The sequence below is a fragment of the Mastacembelus armatus genome, chromosome 24 (genome assembly GCF_900324485.2).
Source record: "Mastacembelus armatus chromosome 24, fMasArm1.2, whole genome shotgun sequence".
NCBI lineage: Eukaryota > Metazoa > Chordata > Actinopteri > Synbranchiformes > Mastacembelidae > Mastacembelus > Mastacembelus armatus.
In genome coordinates, this window is record NC_046656.1 from 18,582,688 (window position 1) to 18,599,213 (window position 16,526).

The 16,526-nt window shown below is 42.0% G+C and overlaps 1 protein-coding gene across 1 annotated transcript; it reads right to left on the reverse strand.

Annotated features, from left to right (window-relative positions):
- prep (prolyl endopeptidase) lies at positions 1-6,248 on the reverse strand. Its single transcript, XM_026319463.1, has 14 exons — positions 6,075-6,248; positions 5,695-5,769; positions 4,742-4,875; positions 4,397-4,527; positions 3,866-4,075; positions 3,478-3,599; positions 3,276-3,381; positions 2,922-3,113; positions 2,624-2,821; positions 2,384-2,487; positions 1,942-2,173; positions 1,600-1,731; positions 1,307-1,463; positions 1-1,095 (listed from the first exon to the last, which is right to left on the reverse strand). The coding sequence occupies exons 1-14, from the start codon at positions 6,114-6,116 to the stop codon at positions 801-803; spliced, it is 2,130 nt and encodes a 709-aa protein (XP_026175248.1). The 5' UTR covers positions 6,117-6,248; the 3' UTR covers positions 1-800.
- Positions 6,249-16,526: the final 10,278 nt, after the last annotated feature.

Sequence of the window (16,526 nt, forward strand, 5' to 3'; positions counted from 1 at the left end):
TCACTCTTTAAAAACCTGTTTATTGTAATAGCTGTGGCATTTTGTTATGTTCCCTTTAAAAGGTAAACAACATATGCCAAGAGGTATAAATCATCAGTCAGAGAGAAACACATGCACACGCACATAAACACACACACACGCATACACACACACACGCTGTGTTTTTGCAAGTATTTGCACTCTCTTCCACAGCAATACTGTGACCTTGTAGTATTATTATCTTCTGGCCAACACCGTCTCCTCAGAACTACACAAACTGGAATGAGTCTACATCCAGCTGTTCTGTTCTGTGCACAAACAAAAAATAAATATGCATCATGTGAGATGACCCAAAGGTCAAAGAAACAATCTTTAAATAAACCTTTGCCACTTTGACCTCGTCCTCGACCTCATAGCTGATTGGCTGATTACTGTAAGCATCAATCTACTTCTTCCCTTTACACAACCACCAATGATAATGTAGTCATTCTTGGTTTCAGTGGGACTACAAACATGGCCTACAGGAGAGGGCACTGCCGGTTAGCTGTAACTCCTGCATGTTGGCATTAAGGACAGAGATCCTGATGGGTCTGTGTCCTAAGAGGCTCATGTTGAAAGGGGATGGGGAGAAAAATACATAAACACAACATGTAGACAAAAAACAGGTATGGTAATGGTAACATGAGTCAAAAATCCTGTATGGTTGGTGTAAAGTTAAAAAGAATAGAAAAACAGTTGGTACAAACAGTATTTCAAAGATGATTTAACGGAAGTAAACAAACAACAACAACAAAAAAAAACAAAACAAAAAAACCAACCTACTATTTGACCCAGGAGATGTTAAGACAACGAGCAATAAAGGCATAGGTGTCTGCCACCTCCTGGATGACCTTGCTGGTAGGCTTGCCTGCACCGTGTCCCGACTTTGTATCTACAAGGATGAATAGTGGGTTTGTCTGCTTGGGACTACGGCCTACAATGTACTGCAGGGTGGCGATGTATTTAAGAGAGTGTAGAGGCACCACCCGGTCATCGTGGTCCCCTGTCAGGAGGAGAACTGCTGGGTACTGGATCCCATTGCCTTCTGGGACACGGATGTTATGAAGTGGAGAGTACCTGGATAGAGCAGCCAAACATTAGCACAAGAGTAGAAAATATAAACAATCTGTTTGTTGGTTAGAGCTGCTACTAGAACACATAACAACACATATCAGTCACTACAGGCCCAGGCAATTAAACAGGAAAGTTGATTCAGCAAGGAAGTTGATATGATTCAACATTGTGCATATTGCATTACTAATCCACACTCTGGGCAGAGAGCACCTACTTGATAAGCCAGTCAAACTGTTCTTTGTCTTCTGAGCAGCCAAAGTCAGTGGTCCAGGCATGGCCAATTGTGAACTTGTGGAACTTCAGCATGTCCATGACGCCTACCTGAGCCACAGCACAGCCAAACAGCTCAGGCCGCTGGTTCACACAGGCAGCTGAGTGAGGAAACGATCAACATGAGCTGACGCAAAATAGTAGCTGTGCAACAAAAACACAGATTTCTTGAAGCTTAGTTTGAATGTAATTTCTGGGCTATGAGGTCTTTATCTTTTTAGCCAGAGCGGTACATACCTACAAGCAGGCCACCATTGGAGCCTCCATTTATAGTCAGTTTGGAAGGGGACGTGTAACCCTCCTTGATGAGATATTCAGCTGCACACTGAAAGTCTGTGAAGCAGTTCTGCTTGTTGGCCAACATGCCAGCTATAGAGAAAAAAAAAAATCATGAACTGATTTAAGTTTCTGACATCTTTAATCACCTGGTAATGAAGCCTACACACAGCAACTCAAGGCTTCAGCAGGAGTGAAAGAGCTAAGAGCAGGTGAAAAACACAGCACCAGCATCACTTAATGTCAGTTCATCATCTTATATAGACGTGCCAATAAGACGTTAAGTGGCAGTGTGTCCCTAACCTTTGTGCCAGGTCTCCCCGTACTCCCCTCCACCTCTTATATTAGCCACAGCCAGGACTCCTCCCAGGTGTCGGACAAAGATGAGTCTGGAGACGCTGTAGCTTGGCGTGATGGAGATGTTAAAGCCTCCATAGCCATACAGAAAACCTGGATGGGAGCCGTCCATTTTAATGCCCTTCTTGTGAACTATAAACATGGGGATTTGAGTTCCATCTTTGGAAGGATAGAAGATCTGGCAAAAACATGAACAAATACAGTCCTATCAGATAGTTTTTTTCTACTTCGAACTTTATGAATACCTTTTCTGGACTGGGCCAGGTTGGCCATTATGCACAATTAAATGTAAACATTTTTCCTGAATATACCCAGGGACATTCAGATAGCTAGCTAGTTAGCAGCAAAGGTGATAAGTAACAGCTTTTCTAAAAATGATTCTAGATACCTGGGTGGTCTGGTAGTCAGAGGGGTTGAAGCCTTTGACAGTGACCTCTCTGAAGATGTGGGGCTGCAGGGGCTCTTTGGTCAGGTCACAGTGGTAAATGATGGCTGGATGGAAGAAAGAAAATCATCACGTCATTCGTTCTAGTTAAACAACTGTATTGAACATTGAATTGTGCTTAACATGAATACTAATAAAAATCCAACCGTTCCTTTAAATTCAAAGCATTTATCAATCTAGTACCTGGAGACAGGAAAGAAGTGAAATAGTAGAAAATCTCTGAGTCCCGCTTCCGTCCTGTGAAGCCTACTATGGAGCCAACATCAAGAGGGAAGGTCCTCAGCTCCTCCCCCGAGCTCAGACGGTACATTTTCAGCACATTCTTCACGTCGTGAAGGAAACACACAAACAGGTAGCTTGAGTATGTACAGGTGGCAAATACTGCAGGTGAGACATGGACAAAGAAAGGAAGTCAAAATAGAGTATCACAGGGATGAAAAAAAGATCATTTCACACCTAAGCCATAACAGAAGCCGCTCACCAATGACATCCTTGTCATGTTGAGGGATCAGCTCCTTCCAGTTGCTCTGATCCGGAGATGCAAAGTCGATGTTGATGAGGCGGTAACGTGGGGCGTCTAAGTTGGTCTTGAAGGTGAACAACGTGCCCTCATTGGTCACATACTCATACTCGGCATCAAAGTTGTCGATTAGCTTCACCCATGGCAAAAGTCCTAGACATAAGAGGTGGAGTATTTTACACCTGCAGTGAACTTACACAATTACAGACAAACTAAGATAAAAAAAATATTGTGGATGAGCTTCTGAAATCTGACAACAATGTGATGTTTTGTGGAAAGATGGAGCAAGACAATGATTAAACATGTGTCCCATACCTGTAATACCCTGAGGAGTGGTGTGGAGGTCACAATACCACAGTCTGTTAACCGGATCACAACCTTCCCTAATAGACAGCAGAACGTAGTGTCCATCATCTGATACCTGCAAAACACATTCAATCACTAAAAGTAACATGTGCAGTCTTCTTAAGGTAACAGTTTTTATTGTTAGAAGACAGAAGAAAAGTTTGAAGCACACCTCAGCCCCACTCATCCATTTGGGATGGTCAGGGAACTCTGCACACAGCACGTCCTCAGACTGCAGCGTCCCCAGAACATGAAAATACAGCTTCTGGTGCAAGTTGGTGGAGGTTTCAGTGCCTGACAAATACAAAACATTTCAGCTTCCTCCCTGCCTCCCCCCAGTGGGGACAAATGTCTGGTGAGAGGTAAGGAGATATGAGGTGCATGGGTGTGGATTGCAGAAACAACAAATCAATGGAAACAAAGCAGTAAAACTAATCAGTGTTTCAGAGGATCTAGACTATCTTCAGTGTCAAATGTTTATTTTATGTGCTGTGTTTTACCGATTAGCTACTGTTTGTTTAATATTCTGAGGGATACTTGTGGCACTGTCTGGGCCTCACCATCACTCTTGCCCTCCTGTTCAGGGTAGGAGTTGTAAAAAAGTCCCTTCCCATCATGTGTCCAGGACATGCAGCTGAACTTGACTCGCTCCAGTCGGTCCTCTAGAGGCACAGCGCCTTCAACCCGCAGGAATCGGATCTCCACCCAGTCTGACCCACTGGCACTGGTGCCATATGCAAAGTACTCCCCGTCCTCAGAGAATGCATAGCCTTAAAGCAGAGGAACAGAAATATGATATCAACAAAAGACAGCAGGAACATTAACATGCTATATTTAGCTACTGATGTGGATGCTATAAATTGCTGACTATTTCCAGACATCACAGATATTAAATTCAGCAGTTTGTTACCATTTTAAACAACATTTCTGGCAATCTGTTCCACAAGAATTAACCAAAGTCATTATGCATTTAACACATGAATAATGTCTGTTCCCCCTTCAAGCAATTTCTTGCAACACACACCATTTACTCTGCAACGTGCAAAGATTAACACAAAATAATAATGTAGACCTTGTACTAACTAACTTACCCCGCAGGGCAACCGTCCCATCATCAGAAAATGTGTTTGGATCCAAGAAAACTGTAGGCTCAGCATCCAGGTTCTCTTGCACATACATCACACTCTGGTTCTGAAGGCCTGTGTTATAAAAGTGAAAGTACCTGAAAGTAAGAAGAGAAAAGGAGTATCAAAGACCTGTGCAGGTAGAAATAATGAGTTTGTTGGACCAAATGGATTCATCAAAGGAAATCAGGATGTCACATAAGAGCTTTGATTTCAAATTTCATGACTTAAAGCTCCATAACTAAACCTGAGCTACTTCTGTTAGTTTAAAATGTTAAGGAAGTACTTAATGACTGTCATGGCTCGGCTCACCTGCTCCCCCTCTTGAAGGGACAGCTATATTTGGGATAGTCATACAGCTCAGTCATACGCTCCTTGAACAGGTCTCGCACCTCACAGCGCTCCAAAAATGGTAACGTCAGCTGGTTCTGAGCACTGACGAAGGCCTGGTGGAAGAGAGTAGCAAAACATTTGGCACATCAATGTACCATCATCTCTGCTGCCAGTTATAAGAAGCAGATGTGCTGATTTATCAGGGTACACGGTAAAATCAGGACAGATGTGTAAACATCCTGTTCTACATGAATTCTGGGTCTGACTCTGCAAAGCCATCCAGATCTCTAAGTTATCTGGTTTCTTGGGTCCCTGCAGATATTAAAGATTCAGGGTGGAGGAAATGAGTGCACCTAATCTCCATAAGTAAGAACCAGCATATCATCACCCTCTTAAAATAACGGCCTAAGTCATATCTTCAAGTTTTTCAAAAAACTGAATCAGATATACAGTATATTTATGAATCATTTCACACAAAAAGGTTATGACTATTGACATGCAAATAATACTGTCATTCAGTTATGTAACATAAGAGGATTAGATGACTGAGTGTAAGCCACAAACATTTGAAAATACTAGTGGAGCACACAGACACTCAGTGAGTGGCCCTTTAATTCAGCAAAACTGTGATCACTCTTAGATAAACCAAACAAATGGCAGGTCATCTTTTCCTCTGTGATGATGTGAAATGATGTGAAATAAAGCACAACTAAACAGTTAAACAAAGGGAGGTGGGGCCAGCATCATGAAGATCTCACTTAGGCAAACAAAATCATTTTTGTCAAAAAATGACTTAGGCCATTATTTTAAGAAGGTGACGATATTTAAAATCAAAGTGGCCCTAAATAAACAGACAGAAAGATATTAACAAAGAAGCTGTTTGTTTGTTTTTTTGGCACTAAACACATAGATTATAACTGATTAAGGTTTACCTGTGTCTTCTCACTGTCGGGGTCCTCCAGCCAGCTGTATGGATCCGGTACTTTGCACCCATGGTGGTCATCCACCTGAGACAGGTGAAACAGTAAATCCAGGAGTTAGCTAGATATGAAGCCGCTAGGCGTGGCATCCACAGATAACACAGACTGTGTTAGCAACACTAACCTAACCGCACAAAACGCTAGTTACCTGATAAGGTTGATATGGGATGGATTACGGCTACGGCTAATCTGGAAAGACTGCTCCAAACTCAACCTGGGCTAACTAGCATGCTAACAATGCAGACGCTGATTTCAATGAATGAAAAATCACGATGATTAAGCATCCCGGCTTATTAGCACGCTAGGCTAGTCCGCTAGCTCCATTTACTTACAACAGCCTCGTCACGGTAAGCCTGGGGGTACTGAAAGGCCATTCTGGAGGTCACTTCGGCAAAAGTGTAACAAAGAAAGTCGCCCCAAAGAGTGAAACAGTGGTTTTACGGTGAAACATCGACTTGAGACGCTGCAGCTTCAGAGAGAGAGGAAGCTCTAGTTACACACAGCCAACGAGCGCGACAAAGACAACAACAGCGGCTGCTCGCAGGTTGGTAGCGCCCTCTGCTGGCAGAGAGCGATAACAGCAGCGCCCATTGAAGAACAGGCAAACCACGTTGGTTAATCGTATGCACTCTGTGAAAATGAGGCTAAAACTCATTTAATTTAATAAGCCTGAACATCACAGTTAATAGTTCACCTTTATGGTGTGCAGTAAAGCTGTGGGTGGAACAATAGGTTCATTAAGCTCGTTAACATTCTCCTGTACATGCAGGCCTGTCGTAAAGTGCTCGGCTCATTGCCACATATTTAATTTGACTATGAATGAAATGATAACCTAAAGGTTGTTGCTGCAGTTTATATCCTACTGTGCACAGGATAGTTTTACAGTACTAGATTATTTAAGACAAACTGGAGGTTAATGTTTGAAAGAATATTTTTCTGGAAAACCACTGTGACAGATTTAAAAGCGAACCTTCAAACTCAGTTTAGTTTTATGCATTTTATGTTCAGCCCTAAAACAAATGACCTGCTGTTCTGTAGATGTGGAAACATTTTTATTCTATCAGTCAATGTACTGGGGATAGCACCTATTTTATTATTAATTATTTGTATTACAACCAAGTTGTTGAAGCTCAGAATGACAGCCAATCTTTTGTTTTTGTTCTTTATGAATTTTTATTCATTCCACCTCCACATCAGAAAATAAACTTTAAAATATAATCCAAAGCTCAGTTACACCTCAACTGTGGACAGTTCGAAAGTGCAGAGCAGTGAAACAGAAATAAAGCTACAATAAATCTAAAAATAAACTAACATAAATGTGTGTCTTGCCTCTAGTTAAAGGTCATCTGAGTCCACTGGGACTCTCCATCACTGCTCTTATCTCTATGACAGAGAAGGAGAGAGGTCAACCCTTCACTCTTCTTTCTTTCTGCTCATCATCCCCCCCTTCCTTCCTCTCTTTACTTAATCAATCAATCCTGATTTGACCATTATTACCACTGGCACCTACTCTTACACAATGACTGATAGCATAAGATAATGTGAACTGAGATGAGGAAATGAGTGGATTTTCAGCAGTGAATGATTAATTTCAGCTAATTACTTTTTTATAAATAGAAATCTGGGGTTTTGTACGAAAAGTGTTTTTGGTTTTATTCTGTGGTTGTTTATGAAAGGAGACATAAGGTTTTTCCAGCTGTAATCTGGAGGCTGTCTCATTGCAATTGTTGTGTCACTGTTCTGTGATGCCACATTGTGATTGCATGTCATTCTACAGCTGTGCAGATAAGAGCCTTGAGACAGGTTTAATTATGCAGCAGTGTTTCTTTCAAAAAGGAAACACATTGTTTAGATGCCACTGCTGATCCGACAGTCCGATGGCAGATTCCAGAGCAGTGTTACTTTCAGGTTTGGCTCGAAGCGTGTCAGGGCTGTGCTAGATTTCAGAGGAAGACAAGGTTCTTGCACAGTGGCATCCTCTCATAGGTGAAAGTGGAACAAAAAAGACCGTCAGTGTAGGTAAGAACAAAATAAGTAGTGCCCCACCCGTGTTGTGGTTTTCCCTGTACAGAAAACGTTGTTGTGGATGGATCGCGTCACTTTAGGTTTCCTTGTTGATCTCACATGAGGGAACGAGAGCTTTGATCTAACCTGATGGACCTGATGATATTATCTATAACACATGTTTGTAGGTAGGTGTTTTGGGTCAAAGGCTGATTGCTCAACCCCCCTCCTCCCCCTCACTCCATTCTTCCTCTCTTTCTTAAGCTGGAGTCAGGAATACCCCTCTATGCAAAAGGGATCTCTTCCTGTTTGCCTATGTCAGGCTGAGATATGGGTCACAGGGCTATTGTCCTCTGACACCTCTTTTTTCCCCAACAAACCAGGGACAGAAAAACACAGACAGTTTGAATGAGCATGTTTGTGTTTGCACTGAAATATGGACTTTTTATGCTCATAGAGTGGATGGGTTAGTGCATTTGTGTGTTTGACATAGAGCTGTCTGTGGGTGAATTACACCTCCTCCTCCTCCTGTTTTCCTCTATTGTCCAGAGTCAACAGTGATCTGTCCCCCACAGTAGGAAGCACCTGCCTGTGTTGCTGCATATGAAGAAGGATGACCACCTGTTGTGTTTCTCTGCTCAGGGTTACTACCAGGTTAACTCATTCATAAACATCCAGGGTGTCACTCTTGCCTGGCCTTTATTGGAGGTGTTAAGCTTTTATTGTTTTCCATCTGATTAAATAATGAAGCAGAGAGGAAGCTGTTAATTTCATCAGGCCAATTATACATCATGAGATGAATAAAGCAGATTAACCCTCAAATATAAAACAATATGTTCTTTTGCTAAAGAAATCTTTACTTGTAAGTGAGGTTATGACTGGGCAATGATAGTTTGCCAGCTTATATTGGAATTAATCAGACATTTTGCAACACGGACGCTTCTATATATCCTCAATTCTGGTTTCACTGCTCAGACTCACACAGACTTCCTGGTCCATTGTGACATCAGCAATAAATCATAGCGACGAGCAGCACCCTGACTTACTCTGGATTATCATTTTTTATCTGCTGCTTTCACTCTACAAGAGTCTACTTAATATTTATAGCTAAACATGTGCATGTAGCTGAGAGCACTGCTGCGTCTAAGTGCAGCCTCACTGAGCTGATTGTATGGCTTTATTTGTGGGAGCTTTTTCTCATCCAGATCTAGGGTCACAGTCGAGTCATAGTCCTTCAGCTTAATAATAGCAGCCCATGGGATCCCATTGCGCCAAAACAATACAAAGTAATAATAAGGATGCCTTAAAATACAGAGATCACAAGGGAGAGCTTCCTGACTGTTTCTCTCATTTTGCTGTCATTAGCCAGGGCCGGGATAACAGTCTCTGCTCTGTCCTGTCCTGTGTGTGATGTGGTGGACAGTCAGTCAAACCTGTCCCCTCAGATGTCCTCAGACAACAGGATGTTATTGAGGGTCCAAGCAAGGGAAATTACAGCGCCTGCGGAAGAGGGATGTGATTGGTGCACAAATGATAGGAAATGCTCAACACATTTGTCAGCCTGCATGTACGGCATTTTCACTCACTACAGTGAAGTCGGTTCATGTCTGAGGCTGTTCCACGTTAAATCATCCTCAGGTTACAGCAAAATACAACGATTAACATCACGTGTTGATCATTGACAAAATAACAGCCCTTAATTTCTCTGTGAGCTGTGCAAACAAGTCCAGTGTTGTGCACTAGTGACCTCACTTCTTGCTGGTTTCAGGATGACAGAAATACCACATCTAATAACGTTCTGTCAGTATCTACAGTCATAGGTTCTCTCAGCAGAAGAAGCATAATGAAAGCCTCTATATGACTGAGTCAATCAGCCTGAGGAGAAGGGAGGTTTGTCATTGTTTGTACTGATCATGTTGAAAAGGGAAAGAGAGCACTCCGGTTACTTAAAGCCAGCGTGGTGAAAGAGGCAAGGATAAAAGGGCAGTTTTGCAAAACACAACTTTCAGGTGGAGAGAGTCTTTGGCACCATGGCATATTTACACGGACAGGAAACCATTGGCATAAGTAATTCCAGTGAAAAGAAAAGCTAATGTCACGGTCTGAAGATAGATCTTTATCTGTCAACCAAAGTGATTTGTATCTCTGCTCTGCCTCTACTTTTCCTCCTTGTCAAACTTGTCAGTGGACTCATTCCCACCACTCTGCAGTCACATGTCTGCTCTAAGACTGACAGTCACATTTCCAGACAGAGACGCTCTCGTCACAGACGCCCTCACCTGGAGACTTTTTCGGTCTTAATCAGTTAAACAAGTGCACGCTAGGTGGGAGAACAAAGCTGGGATCTAATGACACTTTGACTTCAGTTGCAGAAATGGTTTGTAATCACTGAGGTTAAGGCCACACTGACCAGAGAAACAGGGTTGAAAAACACAAGTTTCCCCTTGTCATTACACAAACAGGTCAAACACATACCACCACTGTGTGCTCATCATCTCTACACGTCTCCTCTCTCCATGTCCTTTTCTCTGCTGCGTCTTTGAACCGCACCTGCTTTGTTTGTCAAGTAAAAGAAGAGGAGGAGGAAGCAGTGGAGAAAATGAATGTATGTCTGTGTGCAGACGGATATCACCCTTTTAAAAGCAAAACAAAGATGTGTGCATGGGTGCCCTGTAATTTTGCTGTTGACATGTGCACTTACAGTGTGGATCTGGGACCTTGGTAATGACTGGGGCAGGACACAATGGAGACAGGTGGAGGACAGTGCTGTCTGACTGGTCCTAAGTGTGAGAGAGTGTGTGTCTGGTCTGTGCGTGAGTGTGTAAAGACGTGTAGACAGACACAGTGGCACCTGTTGACGTCACTGATGTTGTCACCGAGTGGTTGTAAAGTTCCCCTTTTATGATGGACACCATTCCTGAGCAGTCATGGCAAACTATTCAAACACATCGTAATGAACTGCCTTTGTGCTCTCTCTCGATCCGAAATCAATAATCCAGGTGCCACACACACACACACACACACACACACAGTCCATGCTGCAGCTGGAAAACAGTGAAAACTACAATCTCCAGCTTCTTGTGAAGAGTTAGATGAGAACGTTGATAACACTTTTATCCATTTATCTCTCTAGCCAGGAGACGGTTAGCTTAACATAAAGACAGCAAGAGGGCGAAACAGCCAGCCTGACTGTCTGTTGAATAAATCAGCCTTGATCAGCACAACTCTCACTAATCACCGCATTTTACATATCTTATGGCAGGGCCAGTCTTTATCCTGCTTTTTTATTTACATTTACAGATATGCAAACAGCCATCTTTTCGTCTAACTCTAGGCCATGTATTTCATATATTTCCATGTCAAAATATTATATTGCTATTTCTTGTTTGTTTGTTTGGAATTCTTACTATAAATGAAGCCACAGGCTGCTGGAAGGTGGATGTGTTTAACCTTTTGGCAGAGCCAGGCTAGCTGTTTCCTCTGTCTGCTCTCTGTAGCTTCTCAAAATGTCAAACTATTCCTTTGAGCTGCTTCTACTCACAGAGAGAATGTGAACTTTACACTGGGTCTACGTGATAGTGATTGTATTTCCGTCAATGAAAACTATCATCATCTTGTACCATCATGAGTGGTCTGGTTTGCTTAACAGGTTTTACTTGATTCCTTTGTTTGGGAAAGGGTTATTAAAATAAGCACGACGATGTTAAACCATATATTATATATCGTATTTGATAATTTTATATATTATAATTGTATAAACTATGAAATTTATATATATAAATTCTATGTCAGTGTCAGTTACTGCAGTGTCAGGGATTGATCACAGTCTCACATGCATTGCATCAGCTCATACAGAGGTGACAGTTGGCCTTCCTGTATGTCTTTATGTGGGATTCTGAGGAGGAAGTTGTATGTGTGTGAGAGAGAAAGAAAGAAACTCTCTCCTCTGCCAAAGTGTAATTGTAAGGATCAGGTTCTCTACTGCTCTCTCTATTTCTTCACTGGAAATCCAGAAATGTGGCAGGAACCCAAGATCAGGAAGTTAACTGAAATGACCCAGCAAGCTGCTCCTAAGAGGCAGACACACAGTGACAGAAAGAAACTTATTCCTACAGCATATCATGTCACCATCTCATGCAGTGTCATCAGGCTCAACTATTCATTCATTTTCATCATTTAGATTACACATCTTACACACTGCGGGATATTTAAGAGTGTGTGTTTATGTGAGTGAGTGATTGTGTGTGCATGAGCTTTAGTGCATCCTTCCCGGATGATGTGTCTCACTGTTGGTCATTATTACAGTCTGCCTTAGTAATCAAGAGGAAGACAAAACAATGTGAGCAGCCTTTTAATATAGTCAGGTGTGGCTCCTGGGGGTCCGACACTTCCTCCTAAGAAGTCAGTTCACCCCTTCCTACAGAAAATATCATATTGTTTTAATTCAGCCGATCAAGACTTCATTTTAATGCTACAACTTGCACTTATGTGAGAAAAGAAAAGAGCTGGTGAAAAGAGAAAACCTAAACATTATTTTTTATGTTTTCTTTGCAAGGCTACCTTTGCGCTGTGGACTCTGCAGAGCGTGTTCACTAAGGGCCAGTTAAAAGGAAAACCAGTTTTACAGTTTGAGAATGGTTGATAAACAGAGCTGATTGAACTGAAAGCTAGTGTGGGAAAAAGGAAACTCACTCAAGACCAAGAAGCCAGAAAGGATGTTTTTAACAGTATGATGAAACCGAGGGTCAGCCACACAATTAGCAACTATTTGGTCACAGTAGATAGAAGAATGTGTGTTTTGGTGCCTGCGTTTTATTCATAGATGTGTGTTTATTTGAGGATTTTGACAAAAGGCAAATTCCAATAAAGTAACAGTGTAATAATCTATCTCCATCCACTGAGAACAATCATAAAGACATCAGAAATACCTTATATTTCGTCACAATGACCACATTTAAAGTGCTACATTTAAAGTCATTATAAACGCTCAGGGTGAACCGCAGCACGCTTAGTGAGCAGCTGCATGTCCAGTCGATCGGGCTGAAAGTTTAACATAGAAGAGGCAGAAATGACTGAAACGTTTCAGACTGAAACATCTTTCAATGACACGAGTTTCGATTACACTCAGCTTGACAGAGAATTCAAGTCTGTGCACATCACTGAACATCTCACTAGTCACATCCTGCTAGCATTAATGATATTCCACAGTAGTGGTGCATTACCGTTATATGGACCTTTTAACTGCAAATCTTTTCATGGGCACACAAGTTTTTCTTGCCCTCCTGGAAATACTATCTGAGGTTGTGAACACTTGTTATCCATCATTCACAGGTTACTGATTTCTATAATTTGGATCAGCTGAGTAGCTTGATAGTGTTTTCTGCTCACCTCCGTGTGTGGTTTCGTCAGGTTATGAAAAGACATCTGTTGTGAAGTGCAGTAGCATTCCTCTCAGCCCTGAAACCAAGATAATAACTCGTGGCCTGTCAACAGAAGATCATCCACCAGCTGAGGGGAGATGGTTGGTGGACTAGGTGGGTGGTGGCGGTAGTACGGTGCTGACATTTATTCACACTCACACCTGAAATGGAAAAGAGGATGGAAAAAATGATGAGGACAGGCAAGTTATATGATTGTTTCTGTCCATATGGCTCCTGTCATGCCAGAAAATCATTTCTGACCTCAATCGAACTGTTAAAAAAGGGAACAAATACATGGATGCATTTCTCAACCACAAGCCGAACTGTGGGTAGGGTAATGCATGGTAAAGGAAATCACTTAAAGCAACACGAAATGGACGGGGCAGCTGACAAGACTGACAGGCTGATAACAGCACAGCATGGCAGCAAAAAAAGTGAGGGTGACGTTAGTGAGAATAGGGGGTTGTGACAACAAGATAGCTGTGATAGGATGCAAAATATTTTTTTCTTGAGTTGGTCATAAAACTGTGAGAAAGGAAGAAGTAGAGGCTGCGTCAAACGTTTCATTCGTAATGGGTTATGAAATGGGCCACAGCCATCTCTGTCAAACACTGTTGTCCTCATCCTTGGGGGAGGTGACATGGAAGGAGTGGTCGCCTTTGGTCCCGCTTCAAGACATGACCCTAGACAGGCACAGAAATTACAGGGCTAAAGATACCTATGGTATTTACAGAGAGCCCAGAGGCAGTCTTAGCCTACTTAGCAGCTCCCTATAGTTAGCTATGATCATTCACTGTTACCTTTGTCTACCTTCCATACCCTGCTGTAAAATGCAAACTGTTCTTTCCTTGTTTCTTTTAGTTGATGTTGTCTATTATTTGCAAACGTCAGCTGGATATTGCTTAACTTACATTACAGCTTCTCTTCCTGTTTTACTCTGTGCTCAGATAAAATGTGAGGCCACTTTTACAGGACAGGCAATTACATGCAAAGTTAAAAGTCTCAGAGTAGCAGGAACTAATACTGAAACACGCTGTCATGAGTTTAAAATGTTTGAAATTACGGGGAAAATGATTGAGAAACCCAGGCCTTGAATGATCCGCTTCATAAATGTTCAGAGTCAGGAGAAAAAACAGGAGAGAGATGGGACGACAATAACACAAGGAAAAAGAGTCCCTGCTAAGATCTGGGTTCCATCAGAGGCTGAGCTGAACACAAAGACTCTGCAAGGACTTTTCAGCATTTCTCCATGTGGCTTCAGGGGCGCCTGCCATGAAAAAAGTCTAGGTGTTGTCCTGCTTCACTGTGCTTGTGGAAATTATGTACATGGCATTTGTGTCGCTTCATAAAATGCTACTACTGTACCTAAAACACACAACTCAATACTGTATTAATGTCAGTGCCAAAGTCCATCTGGTTGTTCTTGTCCTACATACATGTGAATTACACTTTCTTACACTTATTTATAGCATTCATCGTCATGTCTCTATAGGCCTGCTCATCATCTTGTCATTCTAAGTATCGAGTGTCAAATATCAGGTAGTCATAGTCAGGTTCCAACTAACCACAGAGGTAGGCCTATATATGCCCATGTTCAAAAAGATCCACCCACACAAAACAAACGTTGTGAGTGTAATCTCAGCTCAGAGGCCTCTTCACCACTCATACAAAAAGTACATGTCATTTTGTGAATTAGTCACAGAACATGAGTAAGAGTTGCAGCGAAGAGAAGGGCTGCATAGCGAGGCATTAGAGAGGATGAGGAGGAGGTGGAGCAGTAGAGAGCTGAATGGAAGGTGATGAATGAGATGACTGAAGGCAACGTGAAGGAGCAAAACAGTGAGAGAGAAGTGGATTTTAAATTACACGGTGGCTCATGTCAGCAGGCGTAATTAGTAGCTTGGTCAGGTCAGTGGTGAGTGGGACAGGAAGCATGAAAAGAAGAACAAATCATCACAAACACGAAGGAGAAACCACCTGACACATTACAGTGCAATATGGAATTCCCTAAAGTTGAGAAAGTAGATGAGAATAATGTGCATCATTGATGCAGCTGCGGCATTCACGGACCTGCAGCAGTTCCTGTGTTCACACACGGCACGTGTCAAGTGCATGGATGCAGAGTAAGAAGATTCAGGCAGTTCTTAAGCTGGCTGGCAGTCTGCCAAGTCAAATGTTGCTTTAACAGAAAATAACAAGGGGAGAGCAGACGGGGTGAAAGCCAAGCTACAGAAAACCTACAGCATGACACAAGTACCCACATATTCTGGCTCTCATCCCCACTGAGTAGTACAAAAGGACAGACAGCTGGACACAAATCTCCTGAAAGGGAAAACAGGATAAAACCTTTTTGCATGCAAGAGAAAACACAGGCATTTATCTTATTAGACTTTTAAAGATTTGCAAAGTAATGTAAAGTAATGCCACAGTTGCAGCACCTTGTATTAAGTGTTTTCTTAGTAGTAATGTAATATCTTAATGTTCACACGTCTGAACAACTATATACTTTTACTAAACTCAAAGATGTCATAGTATCTACCCAATCTATTAATACTCAAGAGACTAAAAACGTCCCCGATTGCTTCTTTATTTTAATGTAAAACAGGAGAGAGATTATTTTTAATGATTCATTCTCTGACAAAATCTGGATTTTTAGTGAGTTTTGTCCAATTTGATCTGATCTCTGTAATAGTATTAGTTTGTATTACAGCATCCATCCATCCATTGTCTATACCTGTTTATTCCTATTTAGGGATCTGCTTGGAGCCTATCCCAGCTGTCTTTGGGTGAAAGGTAGGAGTACACCCTGGACAGGTCACCAGTCGGTATTAAAATAAGAAAGTGTTATTCAAGACTTGTTATTTCTGGAACCTTTGTGATATCCATGTGGTTTATGATGACAGACGCTGCATTTAATCCTGAAGCAACAAGTTCTCCTGTGACATATTAAAAGCTTAAATTGAACTGATTTGACATCTTTCCAAATCTCACTTCACATTACACATTTGCAAAAATGATCTCATCTCCTCTGTGCTGTGTCCTTAACTTCCGAACACAACACACAGGTATGTCTATTTTCACCTGAAGACGGAGTGAGTGACTGTCAGAAAATGAAGACGTATCTGTCTGATCCGGACATAGCTGTGTGACAGCCTGTGCACCCCCCCTGGAGAAAAACTTATGCCCCAAGGCAAGACAGTAACACACACACACACACACACAGACACACACACACACACACACAAATACTCTCCAAGGAGGAGTCATGGGGCAAAGGGGAGCAGTGGGAGGGAGCATGAGAGGAAAAGGGAGTGTATCTCTCTTTCTCTTTCAAACACACACACACCTTCCCTCCTCCCA

What these genes read in the sequence shown, in the direction of transcription:
- prep (XM_026319463.1), bottom strand. Translation starts at nt 6,116, where the DNA reads ATGGCCTTTCAGTACCCCCAGGCTTACCGTGACGAGGCTGTT. An exon ending in CCGACAGTGAGAAGACACAG is followed by an intron (nt 4,876 to 5,694) that starts GTAAACCTTAAT and finishes CTCTTCCACCAG; the next exon opens with GCCTTCGTCAGTGCTCAGAA. An exon ending in ACAGGAGGGCAAGAGTGATG is followed by an intron (nt 3,600 to 3,865) that starts GTGAGGCCCAGA and finishes TGTATTTGTCAG; the next exon opens with GCACTGAAACCTCCACCAAC.